Here is a 16,958-nt window from a genome sequence, read left to right as displayed (position 1 = left end):
ATGGATAACTGCACCACTTTTCTGAAACAAACTGAAATATTTGCAACGTCACTAACTTCTAGTAATACGTGCTCTCTAACTCACCTAGAGATGGCCCTGTGGGTCTACCGGAGTCACGTTAGAGTAAGCAAAGAGAAAAGGGGCTCATACAAACAGCAAATATATACGAGCTTGAGCTTGATCAAAACACTTAACTACAACTATGAGAACGATTACGTTTGCAGCTTTACATCCTAGTCTGACGTGCACACTTGGCAGATGTTACACACAATTAGGCAACGCCGATCTACAAAACATACCACATTGACGACTAAGCAGTCTAGACAATCCAATCAACAATAGGCTAAGGACCTGAACGGGTGTTTGTTTTTTTTCTTTTTCAAAACGATCAAACAACAAGCAGACGTTTTTTTTTTAACCTTGGTGCTCTTAACCGTTCTCTTAACCGCTGGAACAAGAACAAAGAGGTCTACTTACCAATTTGCTGACAACTATATATGCTGGATACAAATATCGAAAAAAGTACTAGAGTGTACGTATCAACAACCTTTAAGTCAATGTTTGTTACTGAAGCATCAAAGCAACAGAGCACTGACTGACAATAAAGATGGTCCAAGAGTTGAAAGTCCTCACACAGATACCACGAGCTACGGGCACAGCAGATTCGTACACATACAAACACTAATGTGGGTAAAAGATCGTAATAAGTATGCTACCGCTACTCGCTGTCCACTGCACACAAACAGCAATCCCCTTTGCAATCAGTTTCGCAATGCGCGTACCAACCTGTATTTGAGGGCTTCTAGGAATAGGGAGAGGCCAATTCCTAAAAGCAAGAAATAAATGGTATTACTTAACTTTAAAAGTGACTTCTCAAGATATAGTGCACTAGTAACATCGTTTGGTGTATAGGGAGGTCCAACTTATTTGAGAAATGGCCATACCACGATATTTTTCCAGTGATGCTTGATTGTCATTCACGTCCAAGACAGCGAACAGCAATCACCTTCGCAATGCTAGTGCAAATGTGCGCGTCAACCTGTATTTGAGGGCTTCTGGGAATAGGGAGGGGCCAAATCCTAAAAGCAAGAAATAAAGGGTATTATGTAGCTTTAAAAATTACTTCTCAAGATATAGTGCACTAGTAACAGCGTTTGGTGTATAGGGAGGTCCAACTTCTTTGAGAAATGGCCATATCACGATATTATTCCAGTGATGCTTGATTGTCTTTCAAGTACAACAAAGCGAACAGCAATCACCTTTGCAATCAGCTTAGCAATGCGCGCGCTAATGCACGCGCCAACCTGTATTTGAGGGCTTCTGGGAATAGGGAGGGGCCAATTCCTAAAAAAGCAAGAAATAAAGGGTATTAAGTAGCTTTAAAAATGACTTCTCAAGATATAGTGCACTAGTAACAGCGTTTCTTGTGTAGGGAGATCCAACTTCTTTGAGAAATGGCCATACCACGATATTATTCCAGTGATGCTTGATTGTCTTTCAAGTCCAACACAGCGAACAGCAATCACCTTTGTAAACAGCTTCGCAATGCATGCGCTAATGCACGCGTAACCTGTATTTGAGGGCTTCTGGGAATAGTGAGGGGCAATTCCTAAGAGCAAGAAATAAAGGGTATTAAGTAACTTTAAAAGTGACTTCTAAAGATATAGTGGACTAGTAACACCTTTGGTGTATATGGAGGTCCAACTTCTTTAAGAAATGTCCATACCACAATATTATTCCAGTGATGCTTGATTGTCTTTCAAGTCCACCACAACGAACAGCAATCACCTTTGCAATCAGCTTCGCAATGCAAACATGCAAAATGTATTTAATTGTAAACATAATAGTGATTCAAAATCCTTAAACCCTAAAATGCATTATGTATATGCCTACTGTTCATGATGAAATATAAAGAATGCATAGCTATGCATAAGCAATTGCTCTTTGGAGCAACATACTAGATAAAGAGTTACACATTTAAGCATGTCAAGTAATGCATTCAATTTGTTTGTTTCTTATATTTATATAGCACAACCTGACCCTGAGGTATCTGGGTGCTCTTAAAGCAAATAAATGGTTACAGACAAAGTCGATATGGTTAAAAACAGTTTGGTCATGCATACAAATAGAAATCAGATGCACATAGGTTACAAATGAAGGTTACAGAGATAGAAGTCAGATACAAATAGGTTACAAATGAAGGTGACAGACACAGGCAGTGTTATACGGTTACATTTGCCAATGTAAGTTACTATATGGCTAGAGTACAGACATAAAACGTGTAAAGAGACAATAGTTTTACCAGGTGGCTAGAGTAAGCAGATGTGGAGTAGTCAAGAGGGATAATTCGTAGTTAGTGATCTGAAGTTAAAGGCTCTAAGTTGCTGTTGTCAAATTCTTACTGAGTAACCAGGAAATTACATTTCTTCTGAAATTAGAGCATACCTGAGTAGATTTGATGGCTAGTGGGAGGGTGTTCCACAGTTGGGCAGCCATCACCGGGAAGCTAGATCCTCCAGATCTTTTTAGGTTGTATCTCGGGATCACCAGGCTAGAAGTGTTGAATGATCTAGTAATTCTGGCAGATGATCTCATAGTGAATTTTTCAGAGAGGTAGGTTGGGGCTGTGAAGTTCAGTGCTTTAAAGGTGAGACACAAGGTTTTAAGTTTGATCTTTTCTTTTATGGAGAGCCATTTGTAGTGTCTTCTTGTAGCTGAAATGTGCTCTCTTCTCTGTATATTTAATGCAACTCTAAGTGCATTGTTCTGCATTATTTGAAGTTTGTTGAGCACAGACTTATTAACTCCTAAGTAGAGGCCATTACAATAGTCCAGTTTGGACAGTATAAGTGCTCTTGCTAATATAAGACAATGTTCTTTTGATAGTAGAGGTCTGCCGGCCCTTATCAGCTTGCACGTATAAGCAGTGGCTGAGGCAGTCATATTTACTTGTTTGTTTAAGTTAGAAGTAGCGTCAAGATAGAAACCTAATGTTTTTACTTCTTTGGCTATTGGGATGTTACTCCCATCTATATTGATAGTGGCATAGATGGGGCTCATTTTGTTTATGTTGGCTGGTTAGCCCACAAGGAGGAGTTCCGTTTTGTCGTCATTCAGGCAGAGGCCATGTAGGGCCATCGATGCCTGAATGATTGTGTGGATTTCATTCACACGTTGTACATCTGTGTCATAGATGCCTGTGAGAGGTAGGAGAATCTGGGTGTCGTCTGCGTAATTCGTGTAGGTGACACCCAGACGGTCCAGTTCATCAAACAGTGGCTTTGTAAAAATGTTATACAAAGTAGGGGATACACACGAGCCTTGGGGCACACCACTAGTGATAAGTATGGGATCAGCTGCTGCAGACGGCGAGAAAACTAGCATTGTCCTATTGTTTAAGAAGGATTGAATCCAACTGATGGCTGTCTTGGAAAGTGGGCCGCTGAATTGAGGTGATCACAAAGTATCTCGGGGTCGACCAAGTCAAAGGCCGCCGACAGATCCAAAAGGAGCAGGATAGAAAGTCTTCCTTTGTCTTTGAGATCGTCAATCTGGCTTTTTAGGTCAATGAGGGCTGTTTCTGTCCCGTGTTGTGGTCTAAAGCCAGATTGGCGTATCCCCAGGAGTTCATTGACCTCTAGATAGTCTTGGATTTCCAAGTATGCAACTCTGTCCCATATTTTTAATAAGAAAGGGACCGTAGTAATGGGTCTGTAGTTTGTGGGGATAGTCAGGCCTAACAATTGTTTTTTGAGTAATGGGAGTACATAGGATTCCTTCAAGTTACTATGGACAGTACCACTTGAGAAAGAAGCGTTCATTAATTTGGTAATGAATGGGGCCAAGTCTCTGGCCGCATCTTTAATAACCTGTGCTGGGCAACTTTCACCCTGGCATCTTGAAGGTTTCAGTGAGGCGATCATTTTTTGTACCTCTGGTATCGATACATTTGCGAATTTAAAGCCTTGAGATTGTTGGGTGAGCGGTACTTCTGTAGGTTTAGTTGGGGTCAAATTGGTTAAGTTACATCGTTTATTTGCTATTTTCTTTTGCAAGGTGGCAGTTCTGTTGGTGAGAGCATTCTGAATGTTCGTGCACCAGACTTTATCTTTTAGGCAAGAGTCAGGAGGTGGGTTGGGCGACTCCATTTCTCTCAAGATGATGAAAAAACATATAGCATAATAGTCATTCAACATCTTTAAAGAGTTACGCATGGCAAGTAAGGCAAAATAAAGCACATTTCACAACTGTGTAAATTGATATTAAGTAAAATTGCAAGTGCTTCCTTGTATGACTTTTTTTCCAGCAATGTAATAGTTAAAGAAACTTGAGATTGTCAGAAGTTGGCAGCTTCACTGTATGACTTTTCTTTTCTCCCGCAAATGAAATAGCTAAAGAAATGTGTGATCGTCAGAAGCTGGCACACCTTCTGCTTCATTGCATGACTTTTTTTCCAGCAATTAAATAGTTAAAGTGATTGTCACACCTTCCTGTGTAGTAAACAGGAACAATGTCAATGAGAAACCAACAGCAAGTGAAACCTCAGCACTTACAAAAGTGCACTAAATAACGCTGCCACCTTGAGGCAGCAAAGTGAAATGCAGGTCATCATCCAATAATCTCATCATCCCCAATAAACCATTTAGAAAGTCCCTGCACCTTATTGCTTGCGTAAAAAAAGAGAATCTGGACCTGTGTACGTATTGTTTATACAATTACTACTTTCCTATCAGTTTCTCCCAAAAGATCTACATTTTATATTTTAATGTTTTATATTTAAGTGTCATTATTTGTACAGTTAATTATCTTATTTTAGTCATTTTGTTTGCCATTGTTCTTAAAGTACAGAATAGAGGGTGTTTGCGTGGATTAAGTACTTTCATTAGGATATTGCATTTTGTCATTTTGACTCCTCAGTTGGCGTTTATCAAAATATTGAATGTACCAATCAATCTGTATCAAAAGCATGTACTCTGTCTCTTTCCTAAAAGCTTTTGCGCCTTTTACGCAGTGAACAAGCCTCACTATGATGAGTGCACATTATCTTCCATCCTGGGTAGTTAGAAATAGGACTGTTTTGATCACACAATTTTTCAGGCACAGAAGACACGGTTATTTTCCCTTTGTAAAATCTACGAACACTTTCGAAATATTTTGTTTGATTATTACTGTTCTTCTTAAACAATATAACATAGACGGTGGGCAGAAGGTGGCAGGATATAATTCCATAACATGAAGCCAACATGGCAACCACTTGAACAGCAGGGTGGTAAATATCTTGCACAGAAATATGGACTGGGATGAAGACAATCCACACGAACAGGTAGATCAGCATGCTGAACGTGATGAGCCGGGCTTCATTGTACTTGCCTGGCAGGTGCCTTCCCCTGAAAGCTATGGCAAAGCAAACGAAGGCAAGGAAACCAATGTAGCCCAACATGAACCCAAAGGCCACATCTGAGCTTTCAGAGCACTCCTGCAGGATCCTTTTCTGCATATTGCTTTCTTTCCTCATTCTTGGTGGCTTCAGTGTGAGCCACAGCGTGCAAATCAGGACCTGAATGCACGTTACAATGATCATGACCATTGCAGGCTGGTAAGTCATTTTTGGGGGAGGCTTGACTTTTTTGCCAAGTTCAAAGGCGAGAAGAATTCTGAGAGATTTGATCAGAACACATGAAACACAGAGTGTGAAGCTGAGGCCGTACAGCGGCTGACGGACCTGACAGGTAACATCAGTGGGCTCCCCAATAAAAACCAGTGGGCTTGTAAGACTAATCAGGAGAGAAATGTTCATAATGCATGAATATACGCCGCCCGCTGCCTTAACTGCTGGTGTGTTGATGTGCTTTACAAAAATAACTCCTATAGTAAATACAGTTAGGAAGCCAAGTGCAGCAAAACTTAATAATACAATTGCAAAGGCATCATTCCAACGGAGAAAGTCTACTAATTTCTTTTCACACTTGAGACTTCCATTGTTGGACCACTCGTCTTCTTGACATGATGTGCAATAACCTGTAGCTAGAAAAGAACATGGAAATAATTATTTTACATTCTATACTATTTTCATCAGCAGTTTAAATTATGTACATTTAAAAGTAAAACATCAATTGTGGTGTCATGAAGAAGCAGTGTACAATCATAGATTGTATTTTCCAACACATTTAGGAATTGCAAGCACACAATGCTACGGAGCTGCAGAGAATATTAGTAACAAAGCAAGAAATTAAACAGGATACTGTGACTGGTCAGAAGAAGGACACAGACTATTTGTGGACATTTTTAAGTAAGGTTTATTAAATAAATCAAAATGTATTACTAGCCCTATGTCTATGGGGTGTTGCCTACCTAAAGAATAACTAAGGTGTTTGGCAGTTGTCTTTTTCTCAATGTCCAAAAGGAAACTGTCCGCCATCCAAAACTACTACTATCTGACCCTCTCACTATTGTAACAAAATGAAGACAGGCGAATGACTCCCTTCTCCTGCTCCGTGCTTCCAGCATTTGTCTCCTTGAGATATGTTCTCTTCTTTAGCAACTCTCTTTATCAGTTCAGATAACTCTTTTCTCACATTAGACAATTTGCATTCAACTTTAGGCAAGTCTTTGCTTTGTTCAACTTGTTTTGTTGTAAAGGCTTGATGGGCCTTTAATTCCTAATATTCTACCTTTCCTTTCTCGCACTCTTCCACTTTGGGTATCTCACAATGTTTCTTCTCTTTCCATGCTTAGGATATATGCCATGGTTTATCCCCTTGAGCTTCTCTTACTTTCATCCACCTCCCTCTTTGGGGGGTGGTTATTCTTCCTTTTCTTGTATTGGCACATTTTAGTTTTTAGTAAACGTATTAAATCTCCACTTTCATTCCCATCAGGGAACAATCATGTTCTTTTCCCCAACTTATCACAGTCACCTTTATCAATGATAGTTCACTTGCATTTAACTCTCCTTCAATGAATGTAATGGATTTTGTACTTATTTCATCACAGTTCCAATATATTAACTTTTCTTTCTTATTTGTATTGTGACAAGTTACTTGCCACCCCAGTCCCCTATTAACGTCATACTCATTAGGAAACAGCCTTGGGTATCTTGTGCCTTGGGCATTGGTTAATTTTCTTTGCTACACTTGCATGCCGGTTTCCTCGCCATCTCTCGCCTGCGTTCCTCACACTTCTTCTGGTTTCCTTGATTTCTCTCTGGGGAGCTGCATAGCTTGTGACGGCTTCTCTCGGATGGTCTCAGCATTGCTGAGTGGGCCAGCTGCCCACCATAATTTGTTCGGGGTCATACCACCACCAATATGTCTCCTCTCAGGCTCTCAGGTATGCTGATCATTCAACATTCGTTCTCTTGCTTCCCAGAAAGTTTGGAATTCTCGGGTTCTGTTACATGCAGAGGCTCAAACTCTTGCCAGGTTCAGCTGGAAACACACACCTCTCGCTCTGTTCCTCCTCATTATCCACATGAAGAGTGTTCTTCTTTCCTGCACTTGTCTCATTCGATTGGCTACTTTTCCTTAAAGAAACATTTTCTCTTCCCTCTGAAGAATAGCATTGTTTAGCCTCTTCTTCGGCCGAGTCTTGCTACTTGGCAAGATTTGACAGTCCTATGTAGGGCAATATGTTTACTGGTGAAGGGAGTTCCACACTGGAACAGGAGTCTTTGTCCCCAAAGGGGAGTCTCTTCTGGTGAGATCCCATTTGCCTAAGCCCTAGGGAGGGTGTGGTTGAGCAGGCTACCCCCCTAGCCTCACAGCCCCACCCATCCCCCTGGGGGGAAAGAACACATTCCCTTGATTCACCACAATACAGAGGATAATCCCATACTTTGATTTCAATGACTTGTTCCATGCAATGCCTTCTCACTCTTTCCAAAAACGATTCCAGTTATTAAAAACAAGTGGAAATTTCACTGGAGTGATGTGCTTGGTTTACTTAATATCTAGAACCTACTCTTCCTAGTCCCTTTACTTACTCCTTTGATGGATGTCAGATCATTTCTCCAAGCACGCTGCATATCCCTTCCTTTTTCAAAAGATCCCATTCATATCAAAGACTTTTAAAACTGTGTCTTGATACTGCACTAATAGGGGGGAGGGGCATAAGTAATGTTATGTTAGGAATGTTGGGTTAGGATAAGATATATTTATACTTCACCCATCACTAGTTATTTCTTGATTCTTATTTTCATATTTGTTTTGTGTTATATACAATGCTGACATGCTGCCTTGCAGTATCTTCCTAGTGCTTTGGGGCACTGCATTGTGTTGCAAAATCCAGGAAAGATAATACAATAATTAATAAAAATTACATCAAACAAAGAGGATGTATAGTACCGCGGGACTGTTCCGTCGACCCAGGGTGCAATGTATGAGCAAGGGGAAGCTCCTCAAGTAAGAAGACTTACATGTCTGAGGAGCAAAGAGGAAAGACTTCATGACCCAAGCCAACAAAGCTCAACAGCAGCGTGCTCAATGATCAGTATTGAGGGCCCCTTAGCCAGCCCTCCAGCCAGCCAAAGTGGAGAGATTGGACATGAAACAGAGGTGAATATGCCCCAGGATTGAATCAGAGGCAAGATAAATTGTGACCTGGGCAGTTTATACACCTAAAAATCCTTTTGATATTTCATTAGCATCCAGGGGCAGGTGCGGCAGCCAATCAGGCTGCCTGGATCACACACTCAATCCCGTCATCCATGCCCAGATTCCGAGCAACCTGGAGGCTTCTCGCATCTGCCCCGCCATTTTCCCCCACCTCTTGCTCCTTCCCACTTCTTCACCTGCCTGCCCCAGCCCATGCTGGCTCCGTCCCTTCAACTGACAACCATCCCAACCCCACTTTCCTTATTCCTTTGGCAGCGGTGCCACTGCTGCGGTCACATTCCGAGCCGCCATGGAAATGGAAGAGGGGCCCCTGAAGGAGACCCGCCTTCCATCTCTACAGCGCCCACCTTAGTTAAGAATGTTTCAATTAACAGGACGCTGCAAGCACGTCCCATTCATTCAAACAAAATAGATTGCTGTCAGCACCCTGAGTTTTCGGTTTTTAAACCTGGGGTGCTAATAGCAATAAAACCCAGTCTGCCAGGGCAGATCAGATGGTAATGGTATCAAAGCCCATCGTTAAATCCGTCACTGTGCTCAGGCCTATAACTTGGGACCTGGCTGTTAACCACTCGATCCGGGCCACTGGATCGGATTTCATTTCTATAATAACAATATTTGGGTGGGGTGATTTGTGAAGGAATGCACATTTGCCATATTTGGAAATTCCTTAAAAGTGAGCAAAACAACCTTTTTATTTTTTTTTTCCTTATTCCCATTTATGTCACTGTTACCAAAATGATTTTATAGCTAACAAAGTCCCTGCCACAGCAGTCAGGAAGCCCTGGGAACAAAGGTAGCACAGAAAAGCGTGCTGTGGTGTGCCCCCAGCTTGCAGCACCGCACTATGCAGAGTGGTCAAGATTTAGAGAAGGGGCCCACAGCAGTTAAGTGGGGGAGGGGGCAGGAGAGTGTGTACAGTGGCGAACGGTGCTGCATAGCAGGTGGTTTTCGGGGGAGTCCCCAGACAGGAACTGGTAGAGGGTCACACACAAATGATTGCACCAGTTGAATGCATTATTTTGTGCTGCAGTCCATGGGTGCAACTTTTTGGGTGCAACCCGTGGACATATATCTGGCCCCTTACCAGTCTTCCTGGACATTTTCGAGTCTGCTAAGATCTTTATGGAAATGGCTATAGTGGTGTGTGAGGCAGGAGTCCTTTTAGTGCTTGGCACTTGTGTGAGTTATTTTACATGATCAGCCATTGAATAGTCCTTTCGTCCTGGGTAGCAGTTACTGTGTCCTGCTAATAGAGGGCATCATGTAAATCTTAGGTCAGAAAGGAGGCGTTGAATTAGGTACCAGATTCAAACTCTGATTCATAGAAGCATTTTAAAATGGCGCAGTCCCATTGGAAAAGGCTCTGTGAATCAGGCCCTAAATTTCCAGGTCTACCTTCCTTTCCAGTTTCTTTTCATAATTTTTTTAAAATAGGTGTTTAGGAGGGTACTACCTGATGCCTTATGATTGCTTCAAGACGCTTCAACTTTAGCCATTAAAAGCAAAACGATATAGTGAAACTTCAAATAACATAACCTGACATAACATGACCTAAGCAGCTGGTATAAAAGGAAACCAAAATCAGAAAAAAGTGTGAATGAGTGCATAATTACATAAAAATGCAAGTGAAAAATCAGCAACACTCCAGTTAAATTGCATTCAGCTTTGGGAACAAAACACATTGAGCAGTCTGCTTTGGGAACAAAACATTACACAATATGTTCCTACAGCTGAAAAACATGACAAAGCATAACACAGCATAGCGTTGGACGCTTTCTGTTTTAGTTTTGCCATTTTAGAACTGCTGGGCTAAAGCATTTTAATAGTCTGCATTAATGCTTTGCTAGTGGTACTAAGGGTACTTTTAGCTTGAGAAATTTTAGTGTCTTTGAAAATTGTAATTTTAAATTGCGTAAATATTAACTATCGTGCTGCTTATTTTTCGTGTTCCTTGTGGAACCCACTAACAGTTTGTCCTAACACCAGTGTGATTTAAAGCTGCGAGCTAGTCGCTGTACGCGCGTGGTGTACACGGAAGAACTACAATCCCCAGTGAGATTGTAGTTCGACCACAAACCCTGTGCGAACGTGCAGGGGCGAACGGGCAGTCAGTGGCAGTCTGTGGAAGAACATGGCCAGTCCAAGCTTGCCAAACCCAGTCCGGACCCATTAATATGGGCATAAAGGAAGTACTGGAAGCCATTTTTCAGGCAAGGGGTGAGTCATATGATTGTGGTCCTAGGACAAAACCCTTGCTAAAACATACTGATATATCTGCCCGCCCCCCCCCTCCAGTAACTGCAGCATCTTTGTCAGACATGACCCTGTCACAGGAGCGCATGAATAAAAGTATTTCCGCTATCCATACTGAAACTCCAAGAGTGTCTGATGTACGTCGGGCCTCCCCGGAGCACAAAGGACACAATAGTGTCAAAGAGAAATTACACATAGTGGAAAATAGAGGAGTAAGACCGGTACCTATTCAGATGACACCGGCATCAGCCATAGCAGATGGGGAGGAGAGGCCAACTCCTATACTGTCCAAAACTTGGACAGTAGGCTTGTTAATATTTGATCTATGAATAAACACGCTATTAGTATCCACAAACTGATTGAGGAAAAGAATTTGGACCTTATGTATAGCAGTACCAAAGGGCTATACACTATATCACAAAAATAGAGAGAGTGGGACAGGGGGAGGGATAGCAATAATTGCCAAAGATTCAATTAAAGTGTTCAAAGCCAACTTAACCTGCAGTGGTTGTGAATCTCTACATCTTAAATTCGCCCATACTCCCAATGCTTGTTTAAATATTATAGTTATCTATCGACCTCCCTCACTTGTGTCAGATTTTTACGATGAGTTAACATCCCAGTTAAACATTCTTAAATCAATCAATACGGCAACTGTACTGGTAGGAGATCTGAACAGATGCCGTGCAAACACATTAGATAAAGAAGCAATTTTACTAGAAAAAACTTAGAATGCTTTGGAATTTACGGTGGTGAATGGGGAGCCTACTGCACCTCAAGGCTATCAGTTAGACTGGGTTATAACCCAGAATCTGAACACCTCAGAACATCACCACAGAACCCTACATATGGTCAGATCACTTTCTGGTTACTTTTGATGTTCTGCTGAACCATGTATCAGTATGTGCCAAAAATTCCCACCACAAAGTATATAGTCGTAGCTATAAAAACATCGGCCCTGCTCAATTAAAACCCTGCCTAATAAAGCTACTAGACAATTTCCAGACAAACAAGCCATGTGAAAACATGTTATCCCAATATAACACACAAATAGGTGATCTAGTGGAACAGTTTGCACCTTTAAAATCTAATGCAATCAGAAGGATTGATAATAATGTGGTCAATAAATTAAAGCTAGAAAAACACAGTCAAAAAAGAAAATGGCTACATAATCGTACACCAGCTAATAAGGACTCCTGGAAAGTTATAAATATATAATACAGGGAAGCCATTAGAGAAGCCAAATCCAATTACTATAATAAAGAGATTGCAGCAGCCCCCAATTCTACCAGCTAAATGTTTGAGATCTTGAAAAACATAGAAAACCCCAAGATGCTTACTACGCCCTTTTAATCACACTAAGGAGGATTGTGAGGCAGTGCAAAAGGCCTTCACGGCCAAAATTCAGAAGGCCAGAGATAACATTATAGCTTCTAAGGAGAAATGATCTAGGGAAGTTAGGGCACAATCCCCAGTTGGTTCTAGATACTGTGAAGCGGCCAGTTTCAGAGAAAGAGATGCTTTTGGTACTGGGCAAGATGAAACCAACCTCATGTGCGGAGAATATCTTGCTGGCTAAAGTGATTTTGGACAACAAAGAACTTTTTTCACCTGTTCTCACAAACTTTGCCCAGATACAAAAATGCATCAAAAATGTATCGTTTTAGTACTAGGGCAATTTTAGCACTGGTGCTATTAATATGCCAAACTGCACTTGTCGAGGTGCAATGGTTTTTTAATGTGTCCCAGTGCTTTTAAAAATAGGGCAAACTTTGCCCTAGTTCTAATACCCTGCAATCTTTGCACTTGCACCGGTGCAAAGTTTCTGTAATCTGGCCCCAGGTGGCTTCCATTAATGGAGATTACAGTTGTAATTCTTATTTTCGTTTTCGATTTTTGAAACATACAGTACAAACATGCTTCTTTGCATTAGCTTCATAGTTCTTTGAGGCAGTTGCAAAGCACAGGAAAAAAATGTGTATCAAACAAAGAGAGCAACATGGGACTGTGCCAGGACCTTAGGCACATTGTATGAGGACGAGAAAGCTCAACGAGTAAGAAGACATTTCCCCTCTTGCATTCACCACACAAGTGAGGGTACTAACATGCAGTGGCAGACTGGCACCCTTCTATCATGTTAAGTCAGTCTGCTTTAACTGTTACCATTGGGCTATGCCACCCTCTGCATTGCACTTTATTTCAGACAAGGCCACCTCGCAGGACTGGGGAGCAGGGAGCAAAGCCTTCAGAACCCAAGCCAACAAAGCTTAACTCCAAAGTTGCCAAAGAACATCGCTGAAGGGCTCCTCAGCAACCAAATCAGCTAATGTTGAGTGGATGGGGGGGAAACAGTAGTGAATGTGCCTTAAGATGGATTCAAAGGCACTAGAAATTGTGACCAGGGCAGCTTGCACCCTTAGAAATCCTTGTATGCCAGAAATGCAAATTCGCCACGTTTGCAAATCTCCGAAAAGTGAGCAAAACACCTTCTTTTTTTGGGTTCCTAATTTTCAGATTATTTTGATTATTTATTTATTAGTACAATTTATAGAGTGCAGCATTCACACAGGTGTATCTTGGCACTAGAGAGGGAGGAGAAAGACAGGAGCCCAGCAAGCAGATTAGAACAAAAATGTTTTCAATGCTTTCCTGAAACTCAGATGGTCAGACAGATTTTTTACTGTCAGCGGTAGGTCATTCCACATTCGGGGAGCTACGATTGAAAAAGCACAACCACCAGTGTGAGACCTACGAAACGTGGGGACCGACAGCAGGCTGGCCGAGCCTGAACAGAGAGAACGGGTAGGGACATAACGAGTACATTTCTCCTGGAGGTACTCAGCCCCCTGTCCATGCCTCGCCTGATGTACTATACAAAGAGTCTTAAACTTTAATCCGCTGCATGACTGGGAGCCAATGGAGAGCACGTAGCACAGGGGAAATATGGGCCCCATACGGAGACCCTTTAGCTAACCTAGCGGCAAGATTTTGATTACTGTTCTCAACCATCCACTTAGGGACACGAAGGAAGGGAGAAAACACTGATGATCAGCGGCAAAAGTGAAAAAAGTTATTTGATATATGCACTTTCAGCCACCTAGTCAAATAAATTGAGGCAGCCTTGTATACATCCAACAGATGCAATACCCCTTCTTTTGGGCAAAAAGATGGAAGGGTAGAATTTCAATAGGACAGTCCCCTGACTGATGATAAAGGCAGACAATACTTTCAAGGTAAATAGGGATCAGTCCTCAAAGGTATCTTATCTGGAAACATTCTAAACATGGAGTTCCTACTTCCCCAGGCACCTTGGCAGAAGCTATTGCTACAGAGAACTATGTGGTGCAAAAAAGCCAATGGCACCACCAAAAAAGGGTTGAGAGTGGACTCCTGCAAAGTTTTCAAGACCAAAGGCAGATCCCAAGGGGGGAGGTGTATATTTACTGTTGGTCGTGCTAGCGCTAAACTAATGACTGACAGCTGGACTTGTAAAGTTGAGACTGACATGAAGTCATTGTGCAGAATAAACAAAACCTGGAGCTAGTCACAGAAAATGGGAGATGGATCGGTCACTTCACAGCACTGTTAAAAAAAAATCACAATGCCTATTTTAGGCCTGTGGGTTGAAGGATGATGTTACTGTTAGACTGCTGCATCCATGTCTAGGCACAGTCATTGCGGACCCTTCCTTCAACTTGGAAACCGGTCTGTGCAGCAGAGATCAGCTCATGTCCACAAGAGGAGGGCACTCCTTCAGGCAATACATCCTGAGAATAATTTTATTTATTTATTTATTTATTTATTTATTTATTTGTAATTCGTGTTAGACATTAGAAGGAGCATATAAAACTAGGACATCAGATTGTGGAACTGGACTACAGCCATCCCCTGATACTCACTAACATCCTCAGGATTAGGGGAAAGGCTTAATGTAATTCCATGAGGCAAAGTAATGGACAACCGATCTGCCCCCACCGACCCCCCCACACTGCTGGATTGAGGGACCTCGTTCAGTACCTAAGTATTTTTTGCATTCTGCTAGGAAGCAAAGAAGTGAATCGCTGAAATTCTAGAAAGTGTTTCTCTTTGCAATCGCGCCGTCCTAATATATTTGTTTCACATTTCTGGTTCTGTTCTCAATCCATTGTAAATGACTTTATTTTTAATCTGTAAATTCATATTCTTTTTGCTTTATTGACAATTCGGTCTGACTTATGGTTCTGTGTGTTTTTGAGCCTACCTGTGTTTCAAGCAATAGCTCTTCATTGGGGCTCTCAAAATAGGAATGTTCCCTTATTATGTTCAAGTACAATTTTCCATAAAAACCTAATACATTCAAACACTTAACATGAATAACATTCTTGTTAATGTACGTGTGTGTCGATATACAGAAAGACCATTTGCATCCCAAAATGAAATCTAGAAAAATAAGCAAAATGATAAATTCAAATACATTCATAGAGAAAATTATGTGCAAAAGAAAGGACGGTTAAAGTGGCATACAGATAAACTGACTTTACCTAGGTCTATCACTGATTTGTCAAATCACTGGCAAGTCCTCAGAAATACTTAAATGGACAGGGACAGACCAGGATAACCTGAAAATAAGAGGCTCAGTGAGTTTGCATCTGTGTTTTAAATGCATAAAACGTGCACCACTTCCAGGGAGAACAGATGGCAGTCTGCCCTAATGGCCAATGCTACTCCCATGTAATTCAATAAAAACACATCATTTAACCATCTTGTTGACATAAGCCTTACCCACATGTCTGTCCCAGCCTTCACAGCAGGATTCCTGAGAATGTGTAGTTAAAGAAGGAGAGATTGATTCAATTGGAAGACTGGCAGGCCTACTTTCCCATTAACCTCTCCTTGACCCCGAGGGACAACAGAGTCACCCCCATGCAACTGCTAATGGTGAGTGATAGCGAACAACATCTGACCAAAATGCTTAACCATTGCCCCTTTTCTATTGGGTTGCCCAGAACATTGCCAGTGGTTTTTGAATCATTCAAAACCTCCCAGCCATCACTGCTCACTGTTGCCTGGGTTCCACCATGAGTGGACCACAAGTGGCCGGCTGTGTCCAGATGTGGGTTTTGTGCTTGTGATAAACAGAATTTTTACTGATGAGGGCTAATGCGGCCGAAGCATGTCTGGAGTTGCCTGTGGTCTCGTGCAGAAGGGATATGATGTATCAGTTCAGGCCTTGTGGGCCTATGGTCTGTGTCCTTGTGTAATGGTGTAGCTGGCGGAAAAACATGGATCTGGAGGGTTGCACATTGCTTTGCGAGGATATCTGGACTTTGCATCTAATACCTTTCCATCAAATGCATTAGCATCGAGACATTTGCATCGAAAAAATATGCATCGAATGCATGTTTTTGCGGGGTAAAGGGTTCATTTTTATTGTGTTGGGTGTTAAAGGGTTAAAAACGGGGGTATGGGGGGATGACCTCCCCCCCAAAAAAAGAACAAAAAAATGCCTTTGATGCATCTTTTTTCGATGCAAAAAAATTAGATGGAAATGCATTTAGTGAAAAAAATACGATGCAAAGTCCATAAACCCTTTGCGAGTGGTTTTGATTTATTTAAAACCTTCCAGCCATCACTCTTTAGTATTGTGTTTGTCAACCATAGTGGGATGGATATGCCGAGATATGTGTCCCAGGGTTGCCATTTCGAGAAACCCAAGTCCCAACTCACTGATGATGCCAAATGAGGCTGAAAAATGAGAGAACTAGCTTGGTAGTTCCATCTCTGCCCATTGAGTGATATTGTGGCAGTTGCTGCTGTTTGACTTGTCAGGTCCAATAGTAGACGCTCCTTGGAGCTGAAGCTCCCTTTAACAGGTAGGTCTGGCCTGCGCTCATATTGTGGAGGATGGCGTGGCTCACACTGGTCCTGGCTTGGGGAAGGGAAGGTCATTCATTACCTGATTGATTGCCCTTGTGACATCTGGTAACACAAGAGTGCCTGTGAGGATTGTTTGCAAGGGTGCCAGGTTTTGGGTGTGATGGTTTTGGTTTTAGAAAGGGTCCCAGGTATGTTCCTTGTCACTATTTTGAATGTCAGTTCAGTAAAAGTTCA

General features: G+C 41.8%; 1 protein-coding gene across 2 annotated transcripts in view; it reads right to left on the bottom strand.

Annotated features, from left to right (window-relative positions):
* Window positions 1-1,801: 1,801 nt before the first annotated feature.
* The window catches only part of LOC138526336 (G-protein coupled receptor family C group 6 member A-like), a 420,619-nt gene continuing 405,462 nt past the window's right edge, over window positions 1,802-16,958 (bottom strand). For both annotated transcript variants that reach the window (XM_069636952.1, XM_069636951.1), the window contains exon 6: window positions 1,802-6,024. In XM_069636952.1, coding sequence (XP_069493053.1) covers window positions 4,985-6,024 — 1,040 coding nt within the window. In that variant the 3' untranslated portion in view covers window positions 1,802-4,984. The remainder of the gene's footprint in view (window positions 6,025-16,958) is intronic.

The sequence above is a fragment of the Ambystoma mexicanum genome, chromosome 7p (genome assembly GCF_040938575.1).
Source record: "Ambystoma mexicanum isolate Mex_15411 chromosome 7p, UKY_AmexF1_1, whole genome shotgun sequence".
Taxonomy (NCBI): domain Eukaryota; kingdom Metazoa; phylum Chordata; class Amphibia; order Caudata; family Ambystomatidae; genus Ambystoma; species Ambystoma mexicanum.
The sequence above is the reverse complement of the archived record's forward strand: the minus strand, read 5'-3'. Positions and strand labels throughout refer to the sequence as shown.